At 41.8% G+C, this 25,207-nt stretch overlaps 1 protein-coding gene across 3 annotated transcripts in view; it reads right to left on the bottom strand.

Moving 5' to 3' along the window:
• OSBPL10 (oxysterol binding protein like 10) overlaps nt 1-25,207 on the bottom strand; it is a 324,252-nt gene that overhangs the window by 235,705 nt on the left and 63,340 nt on the right. Inside the window, exon 1 of one of the 3 annotated variants that reach the window (XM_019727744.3) lies at nt 21,513-22,252. The exons of 1 other annotated variant lie outside the window; for it this stretch is intronic. In XM_019727744.3, the coding sequence (XP_019583303.2) occupies nt 21,513-21,793 (281 nt within the window). In that variant the 5' untranslated portion in view covers nt 21,794-22,252. Of the gene's footprint in view, nt 1-21,512; nt 22,253-25,207 lie in introns of those variants that run through there. One more of the 3 variants, XM_019727745.3, reaches the window with a different exon arrangement.

Genomic DNA, 25,207 nt, shown 5'->3' with positions numbered 1-25,207 from the left:
TACAGATGAAAATGTCCTGGCAACCAATAGAGGTGATGGTTTCACAATACTTAATGCCACTGAACTGTACACTTAAAAATGGTTAAGACTAAATTTTATGTTATGTACATTTTACCATGGTAAAAGTAACTTGCTTCTACCTATACACACTTTGTTTTGGAGATATCCTACTTTTTAAATGGGACCCCGTACAGGAGAAATGGCACAAGTGCTCTCTGCCTGATCCCTCAGGGTACTCTTACCAGCAAGAAATCTAAAATTAGGGTGTCAGTCTCTTCCATCACACAAATTGTAATGTGAGGTCTCTGACACAAAATGTTTCCATTTGGTGATCTTCATGACATCCACAGAGGCACGGAAAGGTGTGTGTGTCTGGGAAAACACATCCAAACCTGCCAGGTGCAAGACACTCGTTCAATGAGAAAAGCCAAGTCCAGATTTACTGCTGCTCTGATTTCATTCCTGCAAACAGCTATTGACTGAGTGTCTACTCTGTGCCACGCACTGTGCCAGACTTAGGTCCAACACGTGCTCTTCTGGGTCTTGCAACAGAATGACCTGTTTCCAGTCAAACAACTTCACTTATTTGACAATTTCAAATAACATTACAGGATATGGTATGACTTGTGTTTCTCAAAGGAGCCATGTGTTTTCTTGTTTCCTTCTTCGTTTTTTTTTTCTTTGCACTTTGAAAGGATTTAAACTTACAGAAGAGTTGCAAGAATATCACAAAGAACGCTGCATATCCCTTCACCCAGATTCAACAGTTATCGCTGTTTTAACACATCAGCTTTATCATGTGCTCAGCTATCTCTCCTTCCCTTCTCCTCCCCTTCCTTCCATCCCTTCCTCGCCTCCCTTCCATCCAACTCCCACCCCTCCCCACCCTCCCCACTCCCTCTCCCTCTCTCCTCATATAAAGTTTTTCTGGAACCACTTTTGAGTGAGTCATAGACATCTTCGTTTATCCCTAAATATTTCATTATGTATTTTCCAAGAACAAGGACATTCTCTTATATATCCACAGTACAATTATCAATTTCTGGCAGTTTCTTTAACACTATATACTTACCCAATATATAGTCCATAATCAAATGTTGCCAACTGTCCAAATGATAGAAGAGGTGATGCGTGGGTTTTTAAATACCCATTTGAAGCCTCCCTCCTCAACCACTAAATGGACTGACAGCAACTGAGGAGATGTGTCTTATTCCCTTGCTTTCCACAGGACTTTTCCTAAAGGACTACAGGCAGAAAGAAATTCTATTTTAAAACTTCTTCCCATATTATTTAATGAAGCTCCCTGACAGGAACAACTGCCTCACATTTAACCTGACTTCTCCATGATATGACTCAGTCCTAGTTCCTTTTGTTCCAGTCACTAAAACTCTCTGGATAAAAATATTTTCTTTTAATAAAATTCAGTAGCATCACCTTCCACCCCCTCTCGATTAGAAGTTGTTCAAATCCCAGGAGCCCTCTGCTCAGCACCTCTCTCAGCGTCTTCAATATAAAGCAGTATTTCCCAGCCTTTTTATCATGATCAGTCCCCTACAGAGCCTTTTGAGACAATTTTTCCCCTAAGCGCACCTCCCACTGAAATTAATACAAAAGATAGACTGTGCATCCATTTATGTACTGTATCTCTATCTGTGCCTTATAGATGAAAAGAGTAAGATATTTTCACCACCACCACCCCAGGAACCAACTTATTATCACTCCATTCAGAATGCATGGTGTAAGGTCATTCACAACCTTAGGGGCAGGGGGCGGGGGCAGGGGCGGGCAGGAAGAGAGAGCAAGGTGTTACCTGTGTGAGGAGACCAGATCCCAGTTCAGCCAGGATCCTCAGCTGGGTCAGGTCTAACCAAAGACCCAAAGTCTCTAATTGATTGGCATTTCTTCTGTAAATGTGGTCTAAAGTCCACTCTCTCCCCACAAACAGGCTAAAAATATTATGGAAGATTTTGCAAACCTAGGGTGGCAGTCTTAAGGGGTACAGGTAAATTTATCTCTTAAAAGAGGGGGTGGATGAGACTGGATTGTCTAATGGTTCTTTCTGCTGATGTCTCTCCTATGACTCGGTGTACTCAGCACCCGTAACTGGTGAGCAGTGGTCTCAGAACCTCTTTGATGACCATTTACCCACTCATTAGGATCAACACATATTTCTTTATGTCAATCTTCACTTGATAAGGTAACCACTATATTTATACTAAGTCTGAATTGGAGTCAGCTAAGTTGTCTGAAAAAGCATCTCCAGGTGGCTGATTTTCAGATAGTTACCTAAAATAATGGCATATGCCAGGTAGTCAGAGAGACTACCTCATAAAATGAAATTAATAGCACCCTGTCCTATAATATTTGTGTGCTTTCAAAAAAAATGAGTAAGGATCAAGCCCCTTTGACTTCATGCAGGTGATATTCAGGAAAATTAAATATAAAAATAAGGCAGTCTGTGAAAGGACACAAATTCAGGGGAAAATTTGAATGCATATGATTTATTATGAGCAGGGTTGTGCTTTCTTTCTAGACTACAGCTCCAAAATGATAAAACAATCATTTTAAAAATAAATCAGGATATATTAGGTTGGTGCAAAATTAATTAAGGTTTTTGCAATTATTTTTAACCTTTTAAACCGCGATTACTTTTGCACCAACCTAATAGTTGAACTGAACAATATAATCAACAAACCGGGTCTACTTGACATTTTTAGAACAATTCTCCCAATGACAAAAGAATACATCTTCTTTTCAAGTATATAGGGAACATTCACCAAGATAGAACATATCCAGAGTCATAAAACCACCCATAACAAAATTAAAAGAACTGAAATAATACAAAATATGTTCTCTGATCATAATGGAGTTAAGCTAGAAATGACTAAAAGACAAATAATAAGAAAATCATCAAATGCTAGGAAAGTAATGCACTTCTAAATAATTCAACAGTCAAAGAGGAAGACTCAATAAAACTTAGAAAATACTTTGAAATGAATTAAAATTAAAATACAACATATCAAAATTTGTGAGGGCTAGTAAAGCAGTGCTTAGAGGGAAATTTGTAGCATTAGATATTTACATTAGAAACAAAGAAATAATTTAATAAGTTAAGCTTCCACCTTAAGAAACTATAGAAAGAAGAAACTAAACATAAATAATGGTAGGAAAGAATTTTTAAAAACCATAAATTTAAAAATTAAAAACAATAAAGATCATCAATGAAACAAAAAGCTGGGTTTTTGTAAGATCAATACATTTATAAATCTCTAGCAAGACTGTCAAAGACACAAATTACCAATAACAGTAAAAGGAAAGAGGGAACATTACTATAAGCTTCAAAGATATCAAAAGGAGCATAAGGGACTACTACAAGCAACCCTACACATCCTGAAATCAAATCTTTATAAGAAATGGACCAATTCCTCAAAAAGCATGAACTACCAAAATACACCCAAGATGAAACATAATCTGAATAGCTTTGGTAACTACTAAAGAAATTGAATTTGTAGTTAAAACCCCTTCCAAAAAAAGAAATCTCCAGGCCAGATGGTTTCCCTGACGATGTCTACCAAATATTTAAAGAAAAAGTAATACCAACTCTACAAAATTTCTTCCAGAAAGTATAACAGGAGGGACACATTGCCCAACTCATTTTAAGGCCAGCATTACACTGATACCAAAACCAGACAAACATAGTGTAAGAAAACTACAACCCAGTATCTGTCATAAATATAGATGCAAAAATCCTTAACAAAACATTAGCAAATTGAATCCAACAACAACAACAACAAACCAGGAAGAATATACCACAACCAAGTGAGGTTTATCCCAGGGTAGCAAAGCTGTTTCATAACTCAAAATCAATCAGTGTAATAATCTACCACATTAATAATTGAAAGCCGTGACCAGTAAAGGGCCATTTAGTCTTTGCTCTGGCCTCCGGGTCACTGTCCCAACTACTCAACTTTGTCATTGTAGAGTGCAAGTAACCATAGTCAATATGTAAACAATGGGCACAGCTATGTTTCAATAACGCCTTATTTACAAAAATAGGTAGCAGGTTCTTTCATAATAAAAACACTCAACAAACTAGGAATAGAAGGTAGCTACCTTGACATAATAAAGGTCATTTATGAAAAGTCCACAAACTCAATAACAAAAGACTGAAAGCTTTTCCTCTAAGATCAGCAGCAAGGCAAGAATGCCCACTCTTGCCACTTCTATTCAAAATAACACTGGCCAGAGCGATTAGGCAAAACAACAAGAAAAAAAAAGGCATCCAAATTGGAAAGGAAGAAGTAAAATTATCTCTGTTTGCAAATGACATGATTATATGTATAGAAATCCCTAAAGATTACACACACACACACACACACACACACACACACACACACACTAGTTAGAACTAATAAATGAATTCAGCAAAGTTACAGGATACAAAATCAACCCACAAAAACCTATGTAACTTTACCAACAATTGTCAACCCAATAAACTTTCATTTAAAAAAATAAAATAAATTAAAGTTTTTTAAAAATCACTTTAGTTTCTATATATTAAAAATGAACAATCCAAAAAGAAAATTAAGAAAATAATTCCATTTACACTAGCATGAAAAAAATAAAATACTTAGGAATAATTCTAATCAAAGAGGTGAAAGACTTACACAATAAAACTACAACACATTTCTTAAAGAAATTAAAGAATAAATAAATGAAAAGCCATCCCATATGTTTTGGATTAGAAGACTTAATATTATACTAAGCGATTTACATATTCAATAAAATCTCTATCAAAATCCCAGTAGCATTTTTTTGCAGAAATAGAAAATTCTTCCTCAAATTCATATGGAATTTCAAGGGACTCTGAATAGCCAAAACAATTTTGAAAAAGAACAAAGTTCAAGGATTCATACTTCCTGATTTTAAGACATATCACAAAGCTACAGTAATCAAAACAGTATGGTACTTTCATAAAGACAGACAAGTAAACCAATGGAATAGAACAGAGAGCCAATATAGTATATGGTCACGTATATGATCAAATGACCTTTGACATCGGTGTCAAAAATACTCAATGGGAAAAGGAGAGTCTCTTCAATGATTGGTGTAGGGAAAACTGAATGTCTACACACAAAACAGTGAAGTTGGGCTTTTATCTTACACCATGTACAACAATTAATTCAAAATGGATTAAATATTTAATGTAAGACCTAAAACTATAAAACTCCTAGAAGAAAACACAGGAGAAAACCTTCATGACATTGAACTTGGCAATGATTTCTTGAATGTGACATCAAAAGCACAGGCAACAAAGGCAAAAACAGACAAATAGTACTCCATCAAATTTTGAAACTTTTGTGCATCAAAGGACACAATCAGTGGAGTGGAAAGGCAACAAATGAAATGGAAGAAAATATCTATTTTTTTTATTAAATGATAAAAACACAATTCACTACATATATCATAAAGAACTGAGCTATGCTTCTGTGGCATAAATAACATGTTCTGTGAGATGGTGTAAGACAAACCAAATTAACCTTGCACAACAAATCCAGGGCAAGAAAAATCTTTCCAGCTCTGGGTAGGAATGCAGAAAGCTCACACTGCTCCATTTTTATTTGACTTCTTAATGTTCGCATAGTGCTTACTAAGTGCCACACACTGGCCCTTGAACTTGATTCATTTAACTTAATCCTCACAGCAACCCTTCAAGGTATGCATTCTCATCAGCCTCGTTTTACAAATGAGAAAACTAAGGCACAGAGCGGTTAAGTAATGTGTCCAAGTAAGTGGTGGAACCCAGTGTGGAAGCCTTCCATCTCTGCTCACTGAAGAGGGCAAGACTCACTCCTCTCTTGTCCTCAGCAAACTGTCCTAGCTGGCAGTCACTGCAGAAGGCCGTGCTAGCCCACCCAGGAACGGAAGGCGGAGTCAAACCCCATCAACTTGGCAAGCTTGGACGGCCTTCCCAAGCCTCTGAAAGCCTGAGTTTTCCTGTTTTGTTGTTGGTGAGGTATTTTTAAATTTCTTTTTCAGTTTTTTCTATTTGTTTTTGTTGTTGTTGTTCTTTTTATTTTTTTGTTTTTGTTTTGAGTTTTGCCATTTTTGCTCTTTGCTTTCTCTTACTGCAATTCAAAGAGGCCATGATGAAAAAGTTATCAGGGTCAAGGTTTATGAGTCCTTGCCACCACCCCTGTGGCTGTATAACAAGAAAGGAACATGTGGTCCTTTCTGAGCAGCCCCCTGTATTCCCTCCAAGGAAGGAAATCCTGGGTGCTGACCCTACCTGGTTAGTGGGAAAGCTCACAGGGCCAGGGCTCCATGAAGAGCATACGTCTGATGCATAGAACACAACGAAGTGACAAATGGGACCCAGTGTTTTAAAAAGAAAGAGCAAAATGCCTTATAAATGGTAAAAACACTGCCAGTGCAGACCTTCTCCATCAGGAAAAAGCCCCATCAACCTTAGACTTCAAGAAGCAACTAAACTATGTATGCTTCAACGATGAACATCTGTCAGCTTGACATGCAGGCAAATACTTGAACCAGCCTCCAGTCCCACGGTCCTCACCCACAGTCCTGTCAGGGCACAGCCACCAAGGGTACATGGAGGCTGCTCTTATAAATTGGTCCATCATCAAACAGACCTTCCCAAGACACAGTCCCCTCGCCCTCTTTAGTCAATCCATGTTTTACAAGCACCTTTAAAAGAAGCGTTACCACAATTCTAGATAATAGAACTGCATAATAAAGTTGTAAGTTTAAAAGTGCTTACTGCTTCTGCACAGCAAAAGAAACCATCGACAAAATAAAGAGGTCACCAACTGAATGGGAGAAGATTTTTGCAAATAGTGCCTCTGATAAGGGGCTAATATCCAGAATATACAAGGAACTCATGAAACTCAACAACAAAAAAACAAACAACCCAATTGAAAAAATGGGCAGAGGACTTGAAGAGACATTTCTCCAAAGAGGACATACAAATGGCAAATAGACATAGGAAAAAATGCTCAACATCACTAATCATCAGAGAAATGCAAATAAAAATCACAATGAGATATCACCTCACCCCAGTCAGAATGGCTATCATCAACAAGACAAATAGTAACAAGTGTTGGAGAGGCTGTGGAAAAAAAGGAACCCTCATACACTGTTGGTGGGAATGCAGACTGGTGCAGCCGTTATGGAAGGCAGTGTGGAGGTTCCTCAAAAAATTACGAATAGAATTGCCATATGACCCAGCAATCCCTCTCCTGGGTATCTACCAAAAAAATCTGAAAACATTTATACATAAAGACACGTGTGCTTCAATGTTCATTGCAGCTTTGTTTACGGTGGCCAAGACATGGAAACAACCAAAATGTCCTTCGATAGATGAATGGATAAAGAAGTTGTGGTGTATATATACACAATGGAATACTATTCAGCGGTAAGAAAAGATGATATAGGAACATTTGTGACAACATGGATGGATCTTGAGACTGTAATGCTGAGCGAAATAAGTCAGACAGTAAAAGCAGAGAACCATGTGATTTCACTGATATGTGGTATATAAACCAAAAACAACAAAAGAACAAGACAAACGAATGAGAAACAGAAAGTCATAGACACGGACAATAGTTTAGTGGTTACCAAAGGGTAAGGTGGGTGGGGGGTGGGAGATGAGGGTAAGGGGGATCAAATATATGGTGATGGAAGGAGAACTGACTCTGGGTGGTGAACACACAATGGGATTTATAGATGATGTAATACAGAATTGTACACCTGAAATCTATGTAATTTTACTAACAATTGTCAGTCACCCCAATAAATTTAAAAAATAAATTTAAAAAAAAAAGTGCTTACTAATGATAATACTCAAATTTTCCTTTGTTAGAATAAGTGGGGAACAAGGAATCTGTTTCCCACTTCTCCCATTTACAGATGGAAAAAACAGGTGACATTCATACAAAATGAAACAACTAAACATGGAAGGAAGGGATAAAATCAAATCTCCCAAGCCTTTGGTTTAATGGTCTTTTTTTTTCATAAGCTGCAAATACACCGGTTTTACCTAGTTTAACGGACAGTTGCTCATAGGCATTAACAAATTCGACCAACTTCATCATAGGTAATACCTGGAATTATCTAAGAATCATTTTTCCACACTTGGGGCATCTTCTAAACCAGTCTGGATGAAGTCTACAGGATGGACGCCTCCGAGATCACTCTAGGAGACTAGTTCAGGACAATCGTGATTCGATATATGCTACATTGGCCAGAAAGTATATACTGCATGTCCCAAAGCCTTTTTGTGAAACAGGCCAAATGATTGTTTGTTAACTTTTTAATATAATTTCAAATTTACAGAGAAGTTACAAGAATAATACAAAGAACTATTTATTACTAAAGGACTGTTAACTTTTACCACAGTTGCTTTATCATCTTATCTTTTTTGCTGTATAAATGCATACATTTTTTTCTGAACCATTTGAAAGTAAGTTGCCAACATTAATGTCCCTTTAGCCCAAATATTTCAGTGTACAGACATTAAAATGAAATTAATTCACATGGAACCAGTACTATTGTCTGTAGACTTAATACAAATTTTCCAATTATCATAATAATGTCATTTATAGAAAAGAAAATATTAGATCACGAGTTGCATGTAGTTATTATAAAATGTATATTTTTACATGTAATGTTACAAAGGAATTTAGTTTCAAACTAAGAAACAAAGCAAAAATAAAGAAGGAAACAAACAGAACCCAAAACAACACTAACAATACCGGTAACTGCTACAATGTTGGAAAGGAAAAGGAAGCAAGCCTTTAGATAAACAGAAATTCAGACAATTCCATGACATGAATAATTGCAATTCAGTCTCTTCCAGGTTAGATCATGCTTTGCTTTGGTTCAAAAAACACCATTTCATCCAGACTTCAACTTGATTTCATCGACACAGGTGCAGCCCTCTTCCCCTGAGACAAAGATTTTCTGAAGTGTCTTTGTGTCTGCCCCACAAAAATGACTTATCTTGCCACTCAACACGAGAAAAAAACTGTGGAGTTTTGCCTTTTAATACTTTTTTCCCGAGTTTCAGCTGACTCCGAATGAATCTCGAAAACTGACGTTTGACAGAAAAATTTCAATAACAGAAACTCCAAGTTAACTAAGAAACTGTAATAGTGTTACAATGCATGTTGGGCCAAGGTATCAAATGCAGACTTCTCATAAAAAGAAAAAGGCCCACATTAGTCAGGCTAATAAAAATTACCACAAAGAATGTTGCTAGTACAAAGAGTAACATAAATATAAAATGCTAGATAATAAATGGGCAACAATACTCTCAATAGCACTTAGTAGCACAAACTGGCTTTTGTCCTGTTCAACTCTTTAGGGACCAATCCACTACATGAGTCAGCTGGAATACGCACACAGAAAAATTCTGTGCTGTGTGGTTAGCCAAGGGGGTCAGGAGGCCCATTTTTAAGGTATTAGTAATAGGGTGAAACTCAAATATACAATCACTCCCAAAGCAAAGGGCATTCAAAACCTGTGACCCCTTTTATGCCAAAGTCCACACGCTGAGCTTAATGAATTGGGAGGTCTCCATGCAAATCAAGATTCATCTGTCAATGGTTACAAATAGTCACAGGGCCAAAGAGCCCCCTCACCCATCCCTAAAAGCCCAAGTGAAGAAAAGACAACACAGGCAAGGAAAGTCATTACTAAGGACCAGCTCCCAGGTGGGAAGAGGCAAGGCCATGAAAGCTCTAAACATAGCCCTAAAACAGTGATGGTTTCTGCCCAGGAAAAAAACACCAGACATCAATTGCACACAGGAGGAGATTCTGCCCATGAGAGGGCTACAAAATCACTCATTAAACTACAGGGCCCTTTCTTTGGGAAGGCCGCACTGAAGAGAGAGAGGGGAGCGTGAGAGTGAGGCATAAAGGCAATGCTTACCTGGCAGTGGAATGAGCTGCTACTGGCTTACCCTGAGGCAAAGCCCTCATGATCTCGTCTGTAAAATGAGGGGGTAGAAGCTCCTAGTCCTTTCCAGAGTAGTGGGAAGAAAACATGCTTTGGAGGCAGACAATACCTGGCTCCACAACTAACTAACTGTGCAACTTAAGTCACACTGTGCCTCAGTTTCTTCATCTGTGAAATCAAGATTCTACCTGCATTCGTTTGGGTTAGATTTGGCTATGGATATTGACTTTAAAAAGAGGCTTATTCCCCGCCTCAGGGAAAATTCCAGAGGTTGGCAGCCCAGGATTTATGAGGTGGCTCTGATCAGCAAAGTCCTCCGAGGCCAGGTTTCTTGTGTCTTGATGGCCTTTAACCCAGTCACCTCAAGGCTCAAGACGGCCACTGGAATTCCAGCCATCGGGTCTGTATTCCCATTTTCACCACATGCCTCTTAGAAGAGGAAAGAAAAAAGAAGAAAGTGCACAAAGCAAGTTCCAGGAAACTACTAGGTACCAACACTGCTTACATCCACAATAGAATCCCTAGCTACAAGGGCAGACGGGATGCACACATCATTTTATCTAGGACAACACTCTGTCCAGGTGAAAACGACGTCCTATTAGAAGAGGAAAGTAGATAGATTTGCAAACCTTCCACCTCATTTGAAGCATTAAATTGGATAATATATGTAAAGTGTCTGATGCTTCCTGCACCCATAAATGTAGTCTTTCCCCTTCTGGTGATAGCAACTGACATCTTATGATCTGTGGCCTCAGTGACTTAAGATGTGCTTCATGAAGTAGTCTTTTATAGCCTGGTCTACCTTTTACAGTCTCCTCTCTGGCCACACTCCACATACAACCTCTATTCCAGCCATACCAAACCCTGTCTGCATTCAACATTCCAGGTCTCCTACCACTTGCCACTATTTTCCTCTTTATCCCCAGGGAGAGTTGGCGCTCTCACTCCCAGGTGCTTCCTCATGACAGCAGCCTGTATCGAATGAGTGTTTTCTATTTGCCAGTCACTGTCCTGACCCTTTACACCCAGCTTCTCAGTTGATCCCAACAACCCTATGATACAGCCAGTATATACTCCCATTTCACAGGCAAAGAAACTGAGGCACACAGGTTAAATCGCTGTCCAAGGTCACATAGGTAGGAAAAGAGCAGAACCAGGATTCAGCACTGGCCGTTGGACCACAGAATCAGTACTCTTAGCCACCACACTAGGCTGACTCAGCTACTTAATGGAGAGGCTTGGGTGTCATTTTTTTTTTTTTATTAGTTTCAGGTGCACAAAACAATGTAATAGTTAGACATTTATCATTTATACTCCTCACACAGTCTCAACCCCTCTCCACCCATCCACTATCCCTCTGACACCGCACACAGCCATTACATTTACACTGTCTCTATTCCTAATGCTGTACTCCGTTTCTTGTAACTATATATATATATATACATACATATATGTACATATATATGTGTGTGTGTGTATATATATATATATATATATATATTCCTATATATATAAAATTGTAGTTGACATTATTGTTTTGGGTGTCATTTTTAGACAGGGATGGTCAAATCCACAGGCTAAATCCAGTCCACCACCTCTTTTTTGTAAATAAAGTTTTATTGGAACACAGACACACTCATGTGTTTACAACAGGAGAGCTGAGTAGTTGCCATGGAGACTTTATAGCCCACAAAATCTAAAATATTCACTATCTGGCCCTTTACAGAAAAAGTTACACCCTTCCCCCGTTATCAGCTGCTTATGGCAGAGCCTGGGCTTTTCTCTTCTGTGCCTCCCACATCTCGAATGGCATTCGGCGTATACACAAAAGGTGCTCAACAAATACGTGGGGTGTGAGCATTCCACCAGGCCTAGTTACATGCAAAGAGGAGTGTGTCTGGGGCTGAAGCTGCCAGTTTGCTCAGGACCTGGAAAGGTTCCCAATTCTGTCCAGATTCCATCAACAAGCAAAAGACCAGGACAACTGTCATGGTGGTTCTTGCTGCATTGTTAGCAGCCCACCACGGCTCTGATAGTGACCGCTGCAGAGCTGAGTAGAGGGTCACTTGTATCTGCCACCTAATCCGCTCAACTCCCCTGAACAAAGGGGCCTGGGAAGAGCCCCCCAGTTCCACCGCACTTCAGGAGAGACTGAATTCCACTACTTTCTAGGCAGGTTCCCAAGCTCACACACCGGCCTCTTCTCATATTCACTGGTTACCTGACCAGGACTACAGAGAAACATTTAATACATCCTGGAAAGAAGTTATTAAAAACTGATGTTGGGTGCCATCCAGCTTGCTATATTTTCACCAAAATATTTATTGAAAGGGACCAAACCGCATAAAAACATAAACAGTCCTCTAAAAATGACGGCATAACATAAAAAGTTACTCATGGCTCAAATGCCTTCGCTGACCTTCAGAGACTAGGCTTTGCAGCAAGACTGTATAATGTTTCCTAATTTTATCATTATTGCTATCATTGCATGAGGCACAAATAAAGCTCTTTCTTTCTGGGCTGTGACCATATTCGATCCAGTCTGAGTTATCAAAAATCAAATTCTGGATGGTTTTCTTTTTAATTCTGTCTTGGCCTGGCCCCAAATAGCATCCGTCGGGAGCCAGGCAGTGCTGCAAAATGCCTCCCACTTTTCCGGCACAATCATTTCAATCCTCCTTTGCGGACACAAAGGCCTGCATCTCTTCTTTCTTCCCAGAGTTCTCAAAGGACTGGCCACTTGAGCAGATCTGAGAAACCACAGGCTAAGCAGCAAATGGAGACAGTCACCCACTGTGCAAATCAAATAATTTGTCACCTGGGTCCTCATGCAGTGGGAGGAAGGGCTAGGACAGAGCTGCATATTCGCTAAGGCTGGGTCGAAAATGACCATCCACTTGTCCCCCAGACTCCATGAAGTTGCCCACTGGTCTGTCTGAAATATAAGACTCTGTCTGAAATATAAGACTCCCAGTAGACAAACTTCCGCTGAGGACCTACTATGCATCAAGCACTTTGCTGGGCCTGGTGCCTCTAGTAGCCTCACAACACTACAAGGTCAGGGTCATTTTACAGAGGAGGAATCCAGGGCCCAAAGAGTGAAGTCACTGGCCCAAGGTTGTGCCGCCAAAGGGAGGCAAAGCTGGACTTTGTGCTCCTACGGCTGTCGCATGAGAAAGAGGCAGCACCTGCTTTCCAAAAGCTCTCCATGTACCAATACAGAGGTGGGCTGGGATGGGAGCAACCCACTCACTTACACACCGCTGGTGGGTCTGTGCGACGGTTCAGCCCCGCTGCAAACACTTTGGGTATGTCTACCTACACCTACCCTATGGCCCTGCAATTCCAATCCTAGATGTTTACCCAAGAGTTATGAAAGCACATGTCCACACAAAGACTTGTACACAAGCGGCAGCTTTGTTCGTAATTGCCAAAAACTAGAAAACAACCCAAATGTCCACCTATAGGTGAATGGATAAACTAACTGGTATATCCACAGAGTGTAATACTACTCAACAACAAAAAGGAACATTTTATAAACTACTGGTAGGTGCAGCACCATGGACAAATCTCAGATCATTATGCCGAGCTATTAATAAATAAGCCAGACTCCAAAAAGGATATCCTACGTGGTTCTATCCATAGGAAAGCCAAAAATAGACAAAAACGAATTCATGGTGATAAAAGTCAAAAATAAATTGGAAGGGAAGGAGAATTGACTGCAAGAAATATCCGTTATCGGCGGAGTAGCGGGTTCTATGCCTTTTGGAAGCTACATGGTGTAAACAACTGTCAAAACACATCAAACAGAACACCTAAAACCTGTGCATTTATTGTGTATGTCAATTACACCTTTTAAAAAAAAAAAGTCCTCAGGCTAATGAGTCATTCCACTGATAAAACGGAAAACAGATTATAACATGTATACTTCCAAAGCTGATTACTCTATAGTATTTAATAAGATCCCAAAGTGACTGATTTGCCCCGTTAAGGGAAATTAGGTTTCCTCACTGGCATTATGAACTATTTCCCTCACAATATTACCTACCTTATATTTGCCCAAGGGGTCTGTCAAGTAGACGGAGATGAATGAGTCTACCAACCCTTCCTAACAAGCTCACTTACAGTCATGACAGCAACCTGCATCCCTCCATGACAGAGATGGCTGTCACCATGGCAACCAGTGAATGGTGGGAAAGGTGGATTGGGAAGGGAGACAGAAATCTTAGAGACACCACCTTAGAACTATGATTGTGTGGGAGGCTGTAAATGCCCTGTCTATGTCCTAATCCCCAGAACCTGAGAATGTTACCTTACCTGGCAAAGACTTGGGCATATGGCAAATGTGATTAAATTAAGGATCTTGAGCTGGGGAGATTATTCTGGATTATCTGGGTGGGCCCTAAAAGCAATCACAGGAGTCCTTCTACAAAGAGAGAAAAAAAGGGAAAGTTGACACACACAGAGGAGAAAACATTGTGAAGACAGAGGCAGAAACTGAAGTGATGCAGTTATAGGCCAAGGGATGCCAGCAGTCACCCCCAGAAGCAGGGAGAAGCAAGAAACTGATTTTCCCTCAAAGTATTTGATGGAGCGTGGTCCTGCCAACACCTTGATTGCGGCCCCGTGAAACTGATTTCGGATTTCTGCCCTCTAGAACCATGAGAGAATAAATTGCTGTCATTTTAAGCTACCAAGTTTGTGGCCATTTGTTATAAGAGGCACCGGAAAGTAATACAGACCAGAAGCCTAAACGCCAGTATTGCTTCTGCCAAGAGTTTGCATTCCCCAAAATATCAACTGAAACTTCTAAGAAATAGTCAAATTAATAAAAGTTTTTTTTTTTTCTTAAAAGAAAACATCAGAGCACATCCTCATTACCATGGGCTAAGCAAAGATTTCCTAAACAGGACTCAAAAAGAACCAATCGGAAAGGGGGGAAAATGGAAAAACATGACTACATTAAACTTAAGAATCTGTGTTTATCAAGACAATAACAAGAGATGAAATGGCAAACCACTTGTGAAAGAAGGTATCTGCTTTCTCTATATATGTCTTGACCATGTGCATGTATACGTACACCCATCAGTGGGTTCCTATCCAGAATATACAGATGAAGAACTTTTACAAATCAGTAAGAAAAGGGCAGATACATTAATACATAAATGGGAAAACGACTTAAATAGCACCTAACAAAACATGACATCCAAATGACCAATAGACACACAAAAAGATGCTCAACTTCATTAGTCATCTGAGAAAGGAATTAAAACCATAATGAGATACCACCACATACTCACTCCATTGGCTAAAATTAAAACAACAGACAATATCCACAGGGTTTGAGGGTATGGAGCACCCAGAATTCTCATACACTTCTGGTGGGAGTATTCACAGAAACAACCACTTTGGAAAATTCTCTGGCAGTATCTAATAAACTGGACATTTGCAAACACTATAACCCAATATTTCCATTCCTAGGTACACACCCACAGAAAGGCATGCATCTGTGCTCTAAAACACATGGCAGCACTATTCACAAGGGTCCCAAACTGAAAAGAACCCAAATGTCAAGCTACCGTAGACCTACATGTATTTTGTATATTCATACAGTGGAAAATGAAACAGTGGTAGAAAAAAATAGACCACAACTATATGCAGCAATGGGGCGGGGCTCACAAACGTAAAGTGAAGAGAAAGAAGCCGGACACAAAAAATCACATACTGCACAATATGAACTTCAAAAAGAGGCCTAACTAATCTACGGTACAGGAAGTCAATAGTGGAAGCCCTGTGAGAGGAATGACGGTAAGTGATGGGGTGAGGGGAGTGGTTGCTATTTCTTGATCTGGATGTGTTCCATTTATGAAAATGCACTAAACTATGTACTCTTATGCGCTGGGTACTTTTCTGAATGGATGTTAGGTTTCAAATTTATCCTCAAAAACTCAGTTATTCAGAGATTATGTTAAAAGATATGAGCAGCTTTTCCTTTTTCTCAATAAGATTTGCAAATAGCAAAATGGATGCAAGATCACCTTAGGGGAAAAAAATAATAGAAAAAAAGAAAAGAAAAGAAAATTCAAGTCACCCACAATCCCATCAACCAAGGAAAATCATGGTAACCATATGGCATGAATCTCCTCAAATAGACGTACATTTTTCAAAGGGGATGGGGGCAGGGGATCCCACAGGAAGTAGTTAACACAAAGCAGGTGCTCAATAAATACTTTCAACCACAAGTGAATAAATCATAAATCACGTTATATGCTGTTTTGTAACCTAGGCAACCACCCCTTTATTATTATTGTCAATGAAGAAATGTAGTGTCCCTAAAGGATTTGAGTGTTCAGATCCAGAACAGTCTGGCAACCTAGACAGCACGTTATGCAAATACTTTGAAGTACACTTAGGCAAGAACGTAAAAATCCAGAAAAGTGATTTTTCAACCCTGGTATCACCAATTACCTCTAAAATTACTGGAATATTCAGAAAGCATTCATTTTAATTCAGAGTGGTTTTCAAAGTTAACATATGCCCCCACTGACTTTTCTAAATGGGCTAAGTGGCCCCCAAACCCTGGGAAATCATGTCCAGAGGCTGAACATTGCATTCTCAAAGCACGTGGTTAATGCAGATCAAGTTGAAAGCAAGCTCCGGACATTTGGTCACTAATGGCCGGTCCACACTGAGTGGCCTGTGGAGGGCCCTAAGTCAGGGTGGGCATGTCACAGAAGAGTTAAACTTTCTGACCCAGAAGACAAAGGCTGATGGTTGCAGAGAGCAGGGCAAATGATCAATATATTAACTCAAGGACAAGGCTATGAACACATAGAGAACCAAGAATTACAACAGTCGCTGACAATGGCCAAGATAGAACTAAACCCTGGTTTGATTTCTTCTCCGCCATTCATTCCTTTTCTTATTTTTTCAGTAATATTCACTGAACCCTTATTCTATGCCAGACCCTGTTCTACATACTGGGGATACAGCAGTGAACAAGACAGACAAAATGATTCTCTGTCCTCAGGGAGCTTCCATCTCGTGCTGAGAGACAAAATAATAAAATACTGAGCACACCAGGTGGTGAAAAGTGTTACAGGGGAAAATAAAGCACGGAAGGAAGGTAGGATTAGAAACTGGAGGAGGGCATAAGTCACTCCCTTAGAGATATAAATGTGTGGGTCCAAGTTATGAAACAATCCCTTCAAAACAAGTCATCTCCTGTCCAAAGAACTCTGCGATAATTACGTTCATGCGTTCCCAGAGTAATTACAGCATTCAGAAAATAAATCAAGAATTTTATGGACCAGAAAGGGTCCATTTAAGAAGGGACAAATTGAAGATCCAATAATAGCTCCCGCTTCTCCGGATGCTGCTACGCACTATTCTCAGTCCCTGACACACCAGTATTCTCATTTCATCCTCTCGTTGAACTAATGAGAAGGGCCAGGGTAACGGCATGTTTGCCAGTTAATAGATGAGAAAACGGAAGCCCAGAGCAATCAAGGAACTGGCCCAAGGTGACACGTGGGCTAAATGTCGATGTTGGGATTTGACTTGGAGGTCACATTGCTCTTAACGTTCCATATAAATGTCTACTGGTGGCCTGAGGTTTTCTTTTGCCAACACTTGTCTTTCTTATCCTATTCGAGTTGCCTTTCACTATTTGACTGAGTTTTTACAACCCTGCCAATCACCAAGAAGAAAAAGAAAGAAAAAAAAAAAAGAATTAGAGGCTGGTTCCATATTTGCAGTGTTTTCTTTTCTCCAAATAACAAAAACTAAAGACCCTCAAATTTAAATATCCTAGATCCAAATAGAAATTATTTCCTCAAGCACTTGACATTATAAGCAAGCCCAGGGGGTGGCCGGTTAGCTAAGTTGGTTAGAGCATGGTGCTAAAAACACCAAGGCTGCCAATTTGATCCCCGCATGGGCCACTGTGAGGTGTGCCCACCTTAAAAATAAATAAATAAAATTTAAAATAATAATTAATAATAAGCAAGCCCAAACTAGTTCCATTTGGAAGTGAGACTAAAATTAGCCTTAGGGTAAATGGGAGTTCATATAGCCAGTTTCTTACTAGGTGCAGACATTTCAAAGTGAACACAGCCCAAATGGAACTCTTGGTTGTCCCCCAACCTACCCCCAAATATGTTCCTCCTCCATGACCCTCATCTCAATAAAGCACCCCCCATCATCTCAGGCCTACAAACTCAAGAATTCTCCTTTCTCTCACCTCCACATTCAAACCATCAGCAGTGTTCTACCCTCCCCACTCCAAATCAGTCCCTTTTCTCCATCCTCTGTCCCCCAATTCCAAACCCAGCATCCGTTGCCCCTAACACCATGACGGGCTCCTACGTGACCTCTCTGCTTCCCGGCCTGGCCCCGTGAAACTCTCCTCTCCACACAGAGAGAACTTTTACAAGCACAAATAAGACCATGTCACCTCCCTGCCTAAAATCCTTCTGGGCAACCAGAATACAGTGTTAAATTCTTAACTCCACCTGCAAGGTGCTGTGTGATCTGGCACTGACCTGCTTCCCCAAGCTCTTGGGGTTCACTCTCCCCCTGGTTCACTCTGTATAAAAACCAAAAGATGGGTGAAAAGATAGTACATTTGATTAAAATGTGAATTGCAGTAGAGACGCTAGATCCACTCGAAATTATTTCCATAAATGCTTGCTTTTATTTCATCATCATTTTAAAATCTGTTTTTATTTTCATAGCACCTGCAATAATACTTTCTGAAATTTTTGTTCATTGGTTTAAATGCATTAGATGCTTTCTCTAACACCATCCTGTGAATCTATACCATGCTATTATATCTGAAGTGTTTTCTTTAAATAACTATAATAGCAAATTATAGAAACTCCTTAATGTATACTTTCCCCATGGTCTGATTATTTCACACTCTCTCAGCCAATGAGTGTGAGCCACATGTCCCGGAAGTAGTCTCCTCAGTTGAGTGTGTCCCACAACATGCAATTTTCTCTCCAGTGACCTCTCTCGTCATTTATTTTGTGTTCTGGGCCAAAATGCCTTCCTAAGCGTTTGGGAATAGGGCTGAGAGTGCTACAACTAAATTAAGGCAGAATGGGATACTGAATGTTAAAATATAAACTTTACAGCAACTTGAGGACATGCAAGAGGACTCCAGAGTACAAAGTGCTAGTGAGTGACTGGTGTAAAGGGCATTATCACAACAGCATGGCAGCCTGGGAAGACTCTCCAAGAATGTTGTAGCTGGAGAGTGTCATCAACTGCAGGCACTTTGAAAAAAACTGTCAAAGGAACCTGCCATGAGTCCCCAATATGCAGGTAATAAGAATCAGCTCACCTATTTACACCAAGGCATTCCCTTGTGTTTTATTCACTGGAGTAGCTCCAGCTCCCAGAACAGTGCCTGGCACAAAGTACATCCTCAATAAAATAGTCTCTGAACGAATAAATTCATGAACAAATTAATACGTTTTCTAGGTTTTCTCTCTTTATCCTCTTCTCTCTCCCTTTTCACTGATCCAGACCTCCCTTTATAAGACCACTTGAGAAGGGAGAAGTGTGCAACTAAAAGGCCATCATAAATCATCTCCAGGTCATTAATGGAACCTCGGCCACTGTTCAGAGAACACAGATGTAGGAAACATAAACCCCGACACTGAGGTTAATAACCATTGGAAAGAGAACACTTTTGGAGGCAGCGTAGACTTAGAAAATAGTGAGTCTTTTGTGGTAAGAACTAACATTGAAGGGTAGCTATAAACCGCAGTAACAAAGTTAATTAAGATGAGACCTCAGTAGTGTACACAGCACCACATTTCACCTATGTAGGTTACAATTGTGTTAAGCATCATTAGTATTAATTTTGCCTCTTCTCAATCTTGCCTTCTCCTAAATACCCCAGTGGATTTTAAATTACACAAAAACATGAGTTACTACAATTCCTCCTAAATCCATTCCAAAGAATAAATCTTTTAATATACACTGCAGGTAAAATACAGTCCCCAAGTAAAATAACTGTAATCCAGGGTAAAAGCTCTCTTGACCGCATAAGCTACTTGAAAAAAAGAAAAAAAGAAAAAGCATTAAAAGTGATTGCCCAACACACAAACAATATACTGTCACTGACAAGTCACCTTGAAGTGCCATTAAAAAGACAATTACCAAAAACTGAAATCAAATGTAGTCATTTTATCTGTCTGGTCCTCTGCACTCTACCTGTTCTTTTTGGGCTTTCAAGAATTAAAGGAAAAGAGTGGACAAGACCTGACAATGGAGTTATTTTGAGAAATAAAAGGAATCAAAAGTTAAAATGCAACTTCCACTAACATAGTAGATCTCCAAGGAAACTTGGTGAAAGTTCTCTTATCTATAGTATCAATATAGAAACAACACAGTTTCCAAACTTAGGAAATCATCTTCCTCCTAGTTGAGTTTCATGCAAGTCACTGCCTTGTAAGTTTCAGCCAGAAGAAATATGAACATTTCCAAACAACCTATAGAGTAATTTACCCTAACCAGCAGAGATGAGCAAGAGTTTCCAGGGTATGATTCAAATCTCACAAGCAACTCTAAGAGTCCCAAATCCTAAGATCCGAGGGCTACTAAGGGCAGGACAAAACATCTCATCATCCTCCTCTCCAAAAAGCCCCGTTTTCCTGGCGTGGCCATTTGTATTTCCCTCTGGCTCGTTTTTGAAAACGAAGGTTAAAAATGTAAACAGCAATGCAACATCTGCTCCTTTCAAGTCCTGTTCACTATCCTCACTGCCATAGCACACTCACCACCGCTACCCCAAGTGTGCTGGGAGCCCCTTTCCCTGACATCCCCGCGCTGCCACGTGTCCATGGGAACCCTGCTGGGTGCCCAACTGTGAGGGTAGTGAGGAGGGAACTTCAAAAGTTATTATTAAAATAGCAAACTGCCCATTTTGAGAGGGGAGAGGGATTTATTTTTTTAAACGAAACTTCCGTTGCAGAGATCAGAGGTACCAAGCCACCAACTGGGCCGAGGGGTAGCATGCGCGCTGGAAGGCGCTGAGTACAGGTGGCAGGTTTTTGGTGGTGGTGGTGTTGTTTTTAAACACCAAAGTTTTAAATTAACTGCGTTATGGAGAAAATTACTGTGATCGCGCCCGATGTATTAACGCTTTTTCATCCAGGCATAGAGCACGTCCCCTCTGCCTTCCTTTCTCAGCCATTCTTCAGGGGAGCGGGAAACCGTTAGCAGGCAGGGCCGGGACCAGCGCGCTCCTGCTGCCAGCCACTCCAGTCCCAGCAGGTGCCAGTACAGAAGGAAAACAGGGCTCTTGCCTCCCTCTCCGCCACTGCGGTGCAGTCCTGGGATGGGGTCACGGCGCGCCCCATCCTGGGCACCCCACCTGGAGAGGAGCAGGGACACAGGAAGGGCACCCGTGCCGAGGTAGCACCCAGCGGGTCGGTGGTACGATCGCGCGCGCGCACACTCACACACACACTGAGCGGCGCGCGGGGAGGGGCGCGCGGTGGCGCGGGCGGCCGGCTCGTTACCTGTTCTGCCAGCCCTGGAGGAGGTTGGTGTATTTGCTGAGCACGCCCTCCAGCGCCGGCTCCCTCCTGCGGCCGCCTCCCCCGGACGGGCTAGCGGCTGCCGAGCCCGGGCTGCTGCGGCTGCCCCCACCGCCGAGCCCGGCTGCAGCCGACCGGCCGGAGACCCCCCGGCCCGCCAGGGAGCAGGAGGGCGAGGAGCCCGCCGAGGTGGCGCGGCTGCTGCTGCGGCTGCTGCTATTGCTGCCCCCGCCGCCATCTGAGCCCTGGGCCGCCCTCTCCATGGTCCGTGCGCGCCCGGGACTCCAGTGGCCGCCCCGGCGCTGGGGCTCCTAACGCGGCAGCGGCGGCGGCGGCTGCTACAGCTCCGAGCGCCCGGGCCGCGCGTGGCTGCTCCAAATCCCCGGGAAATGCCTGACTCATACAGGAGGAAGAGGAGGAGGAGGCGAAGGAGAGCTGGGAAGGAAGCCAACGGGGCTGGATGCAGCTGCGGCCGCCCCTCCTCCCGCCGTGGCCCCGGCCCCGGCCCCTCCCTCCGCACTAGTTTCCCGGGCAAGTTCGGCGCTGGTCGCCGGTTCGGCGAGCCCTCCTCGGGTTCCTCCTGCTCTTTCGAGTCCCAGCGGCCGCAGGCCTGGGAGCTGGGGGCGCTCCCGGGCGCCGATCCGCAGGGTCGGCACGCCCTGTCACCCCTTGCGCTTCTCCTGTCGTTCCCTCTCGTGTCCGAAGAGGCGAAAGGGAATCTCGGCGTGTCACTCCCCACCCCCAACCCACCTCTGGACCTGGAGAGAGCGGCAGCCCCACCCACCCTGTCCACCCGGATATGGACCCGCCCGGCCTAACACAGGCACACACGCACTTTCCCTCTCTGCCTTCCGCACCAAGCCTGGGCCACACACGTACACAGTAACCTGGAAATGAGCCTCGCTGGTGGAGCAAAGTAACAGGGCAGAAGGTCCTCTAGGATCTCCTGCGTGTCCAACAGAGGAGGGGAGGGCAGGTAATTCTCAGAGGTAAGCTAACTTGGGGCATTTTCAGACTGAGGAGTTATGATAAAAGCATAATGGACACCAGGGCCGGTAAGGCAAGAAAACTCTCAGGTTCCCGCAAGTGCCTCCTTAAATTGAGTGCCCTAGGCACCTCACTAGCCTCATCCTAATCCCCACCCTGATGGACACATATAAACCTGGCAAGTCACTCATACAGGAGGTCAACACCTACACGTGTTCCCATGCACCACCAAGCAGCTGGGAACCAGAGGCTCTAAAACAAGTAAGCTGCACTGAAATCAACAGATCTTTACAAACATGGCGAAGTAGTCTATTGGCTGTAATTTCTGCCCCCACCCCCAATGCAAATACATTTCTAAATTTAAAATTTGGCAAAAGTAAATAGGCTGCGGCTCTCTCCACCCCACTAATAATTTGGGGGAATATAAATATCCAATGCAGTCTGAAAGTTCCTAAAATTACCTAGGAAAGAGCTTTGAGGAGCTCAGACACCTCCCACCCAACCAACACACACAGAAAACTAAGAGTGATAGATTGATAGGTGATCCCCGTTCAAAGGATCTACAAACCCATAAAGCAGATAAATAATTCAATGGTTTAAAAAAAAAAAAAAGAAAGCTAAATGGAATAGAGTCAGCTCTCACGGGATGATTCCCTAAGCCTGACCCCTTTCTAGTTTCATATCCTTCCAGGAAGCTTTCAAGGGTGGTTTAGCTCTAGAAATCTTCTGAGGCTGATGAGAAGGGGTTGTGCCCCAAAATAAATTACAATTTCAGGTGCCTACACAGTGTAAAAAAGACAAGTTCCCCCAAAGAGAAGGCATGGTAGAAAGGGCCACCTTTGGAACTGGACAGAGTGGAGTTCAAATCTATGACCTTGATGAAATTACCTATTTTAGCCTTAGTTGTCTCATCTGCAGAAATGGGACTAACGATACTACTGGCTGTGATGAACTATGTGAGAATGTTTATTTGTTCAAAATATTTACCACCTCTTCCTATGAGAGAAGTATCCTCCCTCCACGTTGACTTCAGGGTTGGCCATGGAATTGCTCTGGCCAGTGGAATGTGAACAGATGTAATATTTGCCACTTCTGAACATAAGCTTTAAGAGTTTTCATGGATGAGGGTAAGGGGGATCAAATATAAGGTGATGGAAGGAGCACTGACTCTGGGTGGTGAAAACACAATGGGGTTTATAGATGATATAATACAGAATTGTACACCTGAAATCTATGTAATTTTACTAACAATTGTCACCCCAATAAATTTTAAAAAAAAATAGGTAGAAAAAAAAAAAAGTCTTCATGTGGTTCCACCATCATCTTTCTCTTCCTTCTATCAGGCAAGCAGCATGTCCCAGAGAAAGAGTCTCCTTCAGTTTTGGTCCTGGAGTGAGAAGACATGTGGAATACAGCAGAGCCAAAGCCAGTTAGTATTAGCCATGTCACATGTGCGAAATGTTTGTTGTAAGCCACTGAGATTTTAGGAATCATTTTGTATCACAGCATAACTTGGCCTCAACCAACTGATACATTGATCGGTAGATGAGAGTTCATGAAGTCCTTTGTTGACATAGAGACTACAAAGGTAGGCACATAGTGAACTATAAATAAATGTCAGTTATTACGTACCAAAACAATACTCCTTTTCATGGAAGACTGCCCCTCTAAGCTCCTGCTAAAAGGGAAGTGCCATCATTATATTTCATATTATCTAAACGCTACCACCATCACTCCATTCTACCCAGCCAACCTGTGACTGGATGAACCAATGCAGCAAATTCTCACTTTGGACTAAAAGACTGAGACGCTTGAGACAGTCCAGTTGAAGGGGGAAAGGGCTAAGTTGAAAGGAAGAGTCAAGGCCAGTGTCTTAGTCTGTTCAGACTCCTATAACAAAATCCCACAAACTGGGTAGCATAGAAACAACAGACATTTATTTCTCACAGTTCTGGAGGCTGGAAGTCTGAGATCGGGGTGCCAGCAGCGTCAGGTTCTGCTGAGAGCCCTCTTCCAGGTCCCAGACTTCTTGTTATCCTCACATAGCGGGAGGGCCTGGGGAGTTCCGGGCTCTCTTTTATAAGACCACTGATCCCATTCATGGGGGCTCCACCCGCATGACCCAAGCGCCGACCAAAGGCCCCACCTCCTAACACCGTCACATTGGGCATTAGGATGCCAACATATGAATTGGGGTTGGGGACACAAATATTCAGACCACAGCAGCCAGAATGGATCAAGAGTAAGCCAGCTGTGTAGGATCACAAATGGCCAAGGAGGTAAGTCAGTAGTAAGAGGTGAGTGGAGAGAGATGAAAGATAGATAAAGCACATGCTATTCCCTCTGTTGACAACACTCTTCCCTGCTCTCTCCAGCTGGTTTGTGCGTCTCACCCATGGAGTTTTGAATTAAAAGTCACTTTTTCTGGAAAACTTTCCTTGACCTACTCTAGTGTATAGCAAGTAGGGAAAAGATACCTGCAAATTTTTCTTTGGAGAGGAAAACGCCTTCATGTTAGAAAAATAAATTGAGAACAAAAAGGCATAATAAATTGGCAAAAAAACTATTTGGAATTCACATGGTAGAAAATATTTGCAAAGCATATATGCCCAATGTAAGAGCTTGTTTCCTTAACTTACCCAGATTGCATAAATCATTGAGGAAAAAACCAATGTAAACAGAATGACTGG

Source organism: Rhinolophus sinicus, chromosome 5 (genome assembly GCF_057876585.1).
Source record: "Rhinolophus sinicus isolate RSI-liver-muscle chromosome 5, RSI-T2T, whole genome shotgun sequence".
Taxonomy (NCBI): domain Eukaryota; kingdom Metazoa; phylum Chordata; class Mammalia; order Chiroptera; family Rhinolophidae; genus Rhinolophus; species Rhinolophus sinicus.
This window is presented reverse-complemented; position numbering and strand designations above follow the sequence as displayed.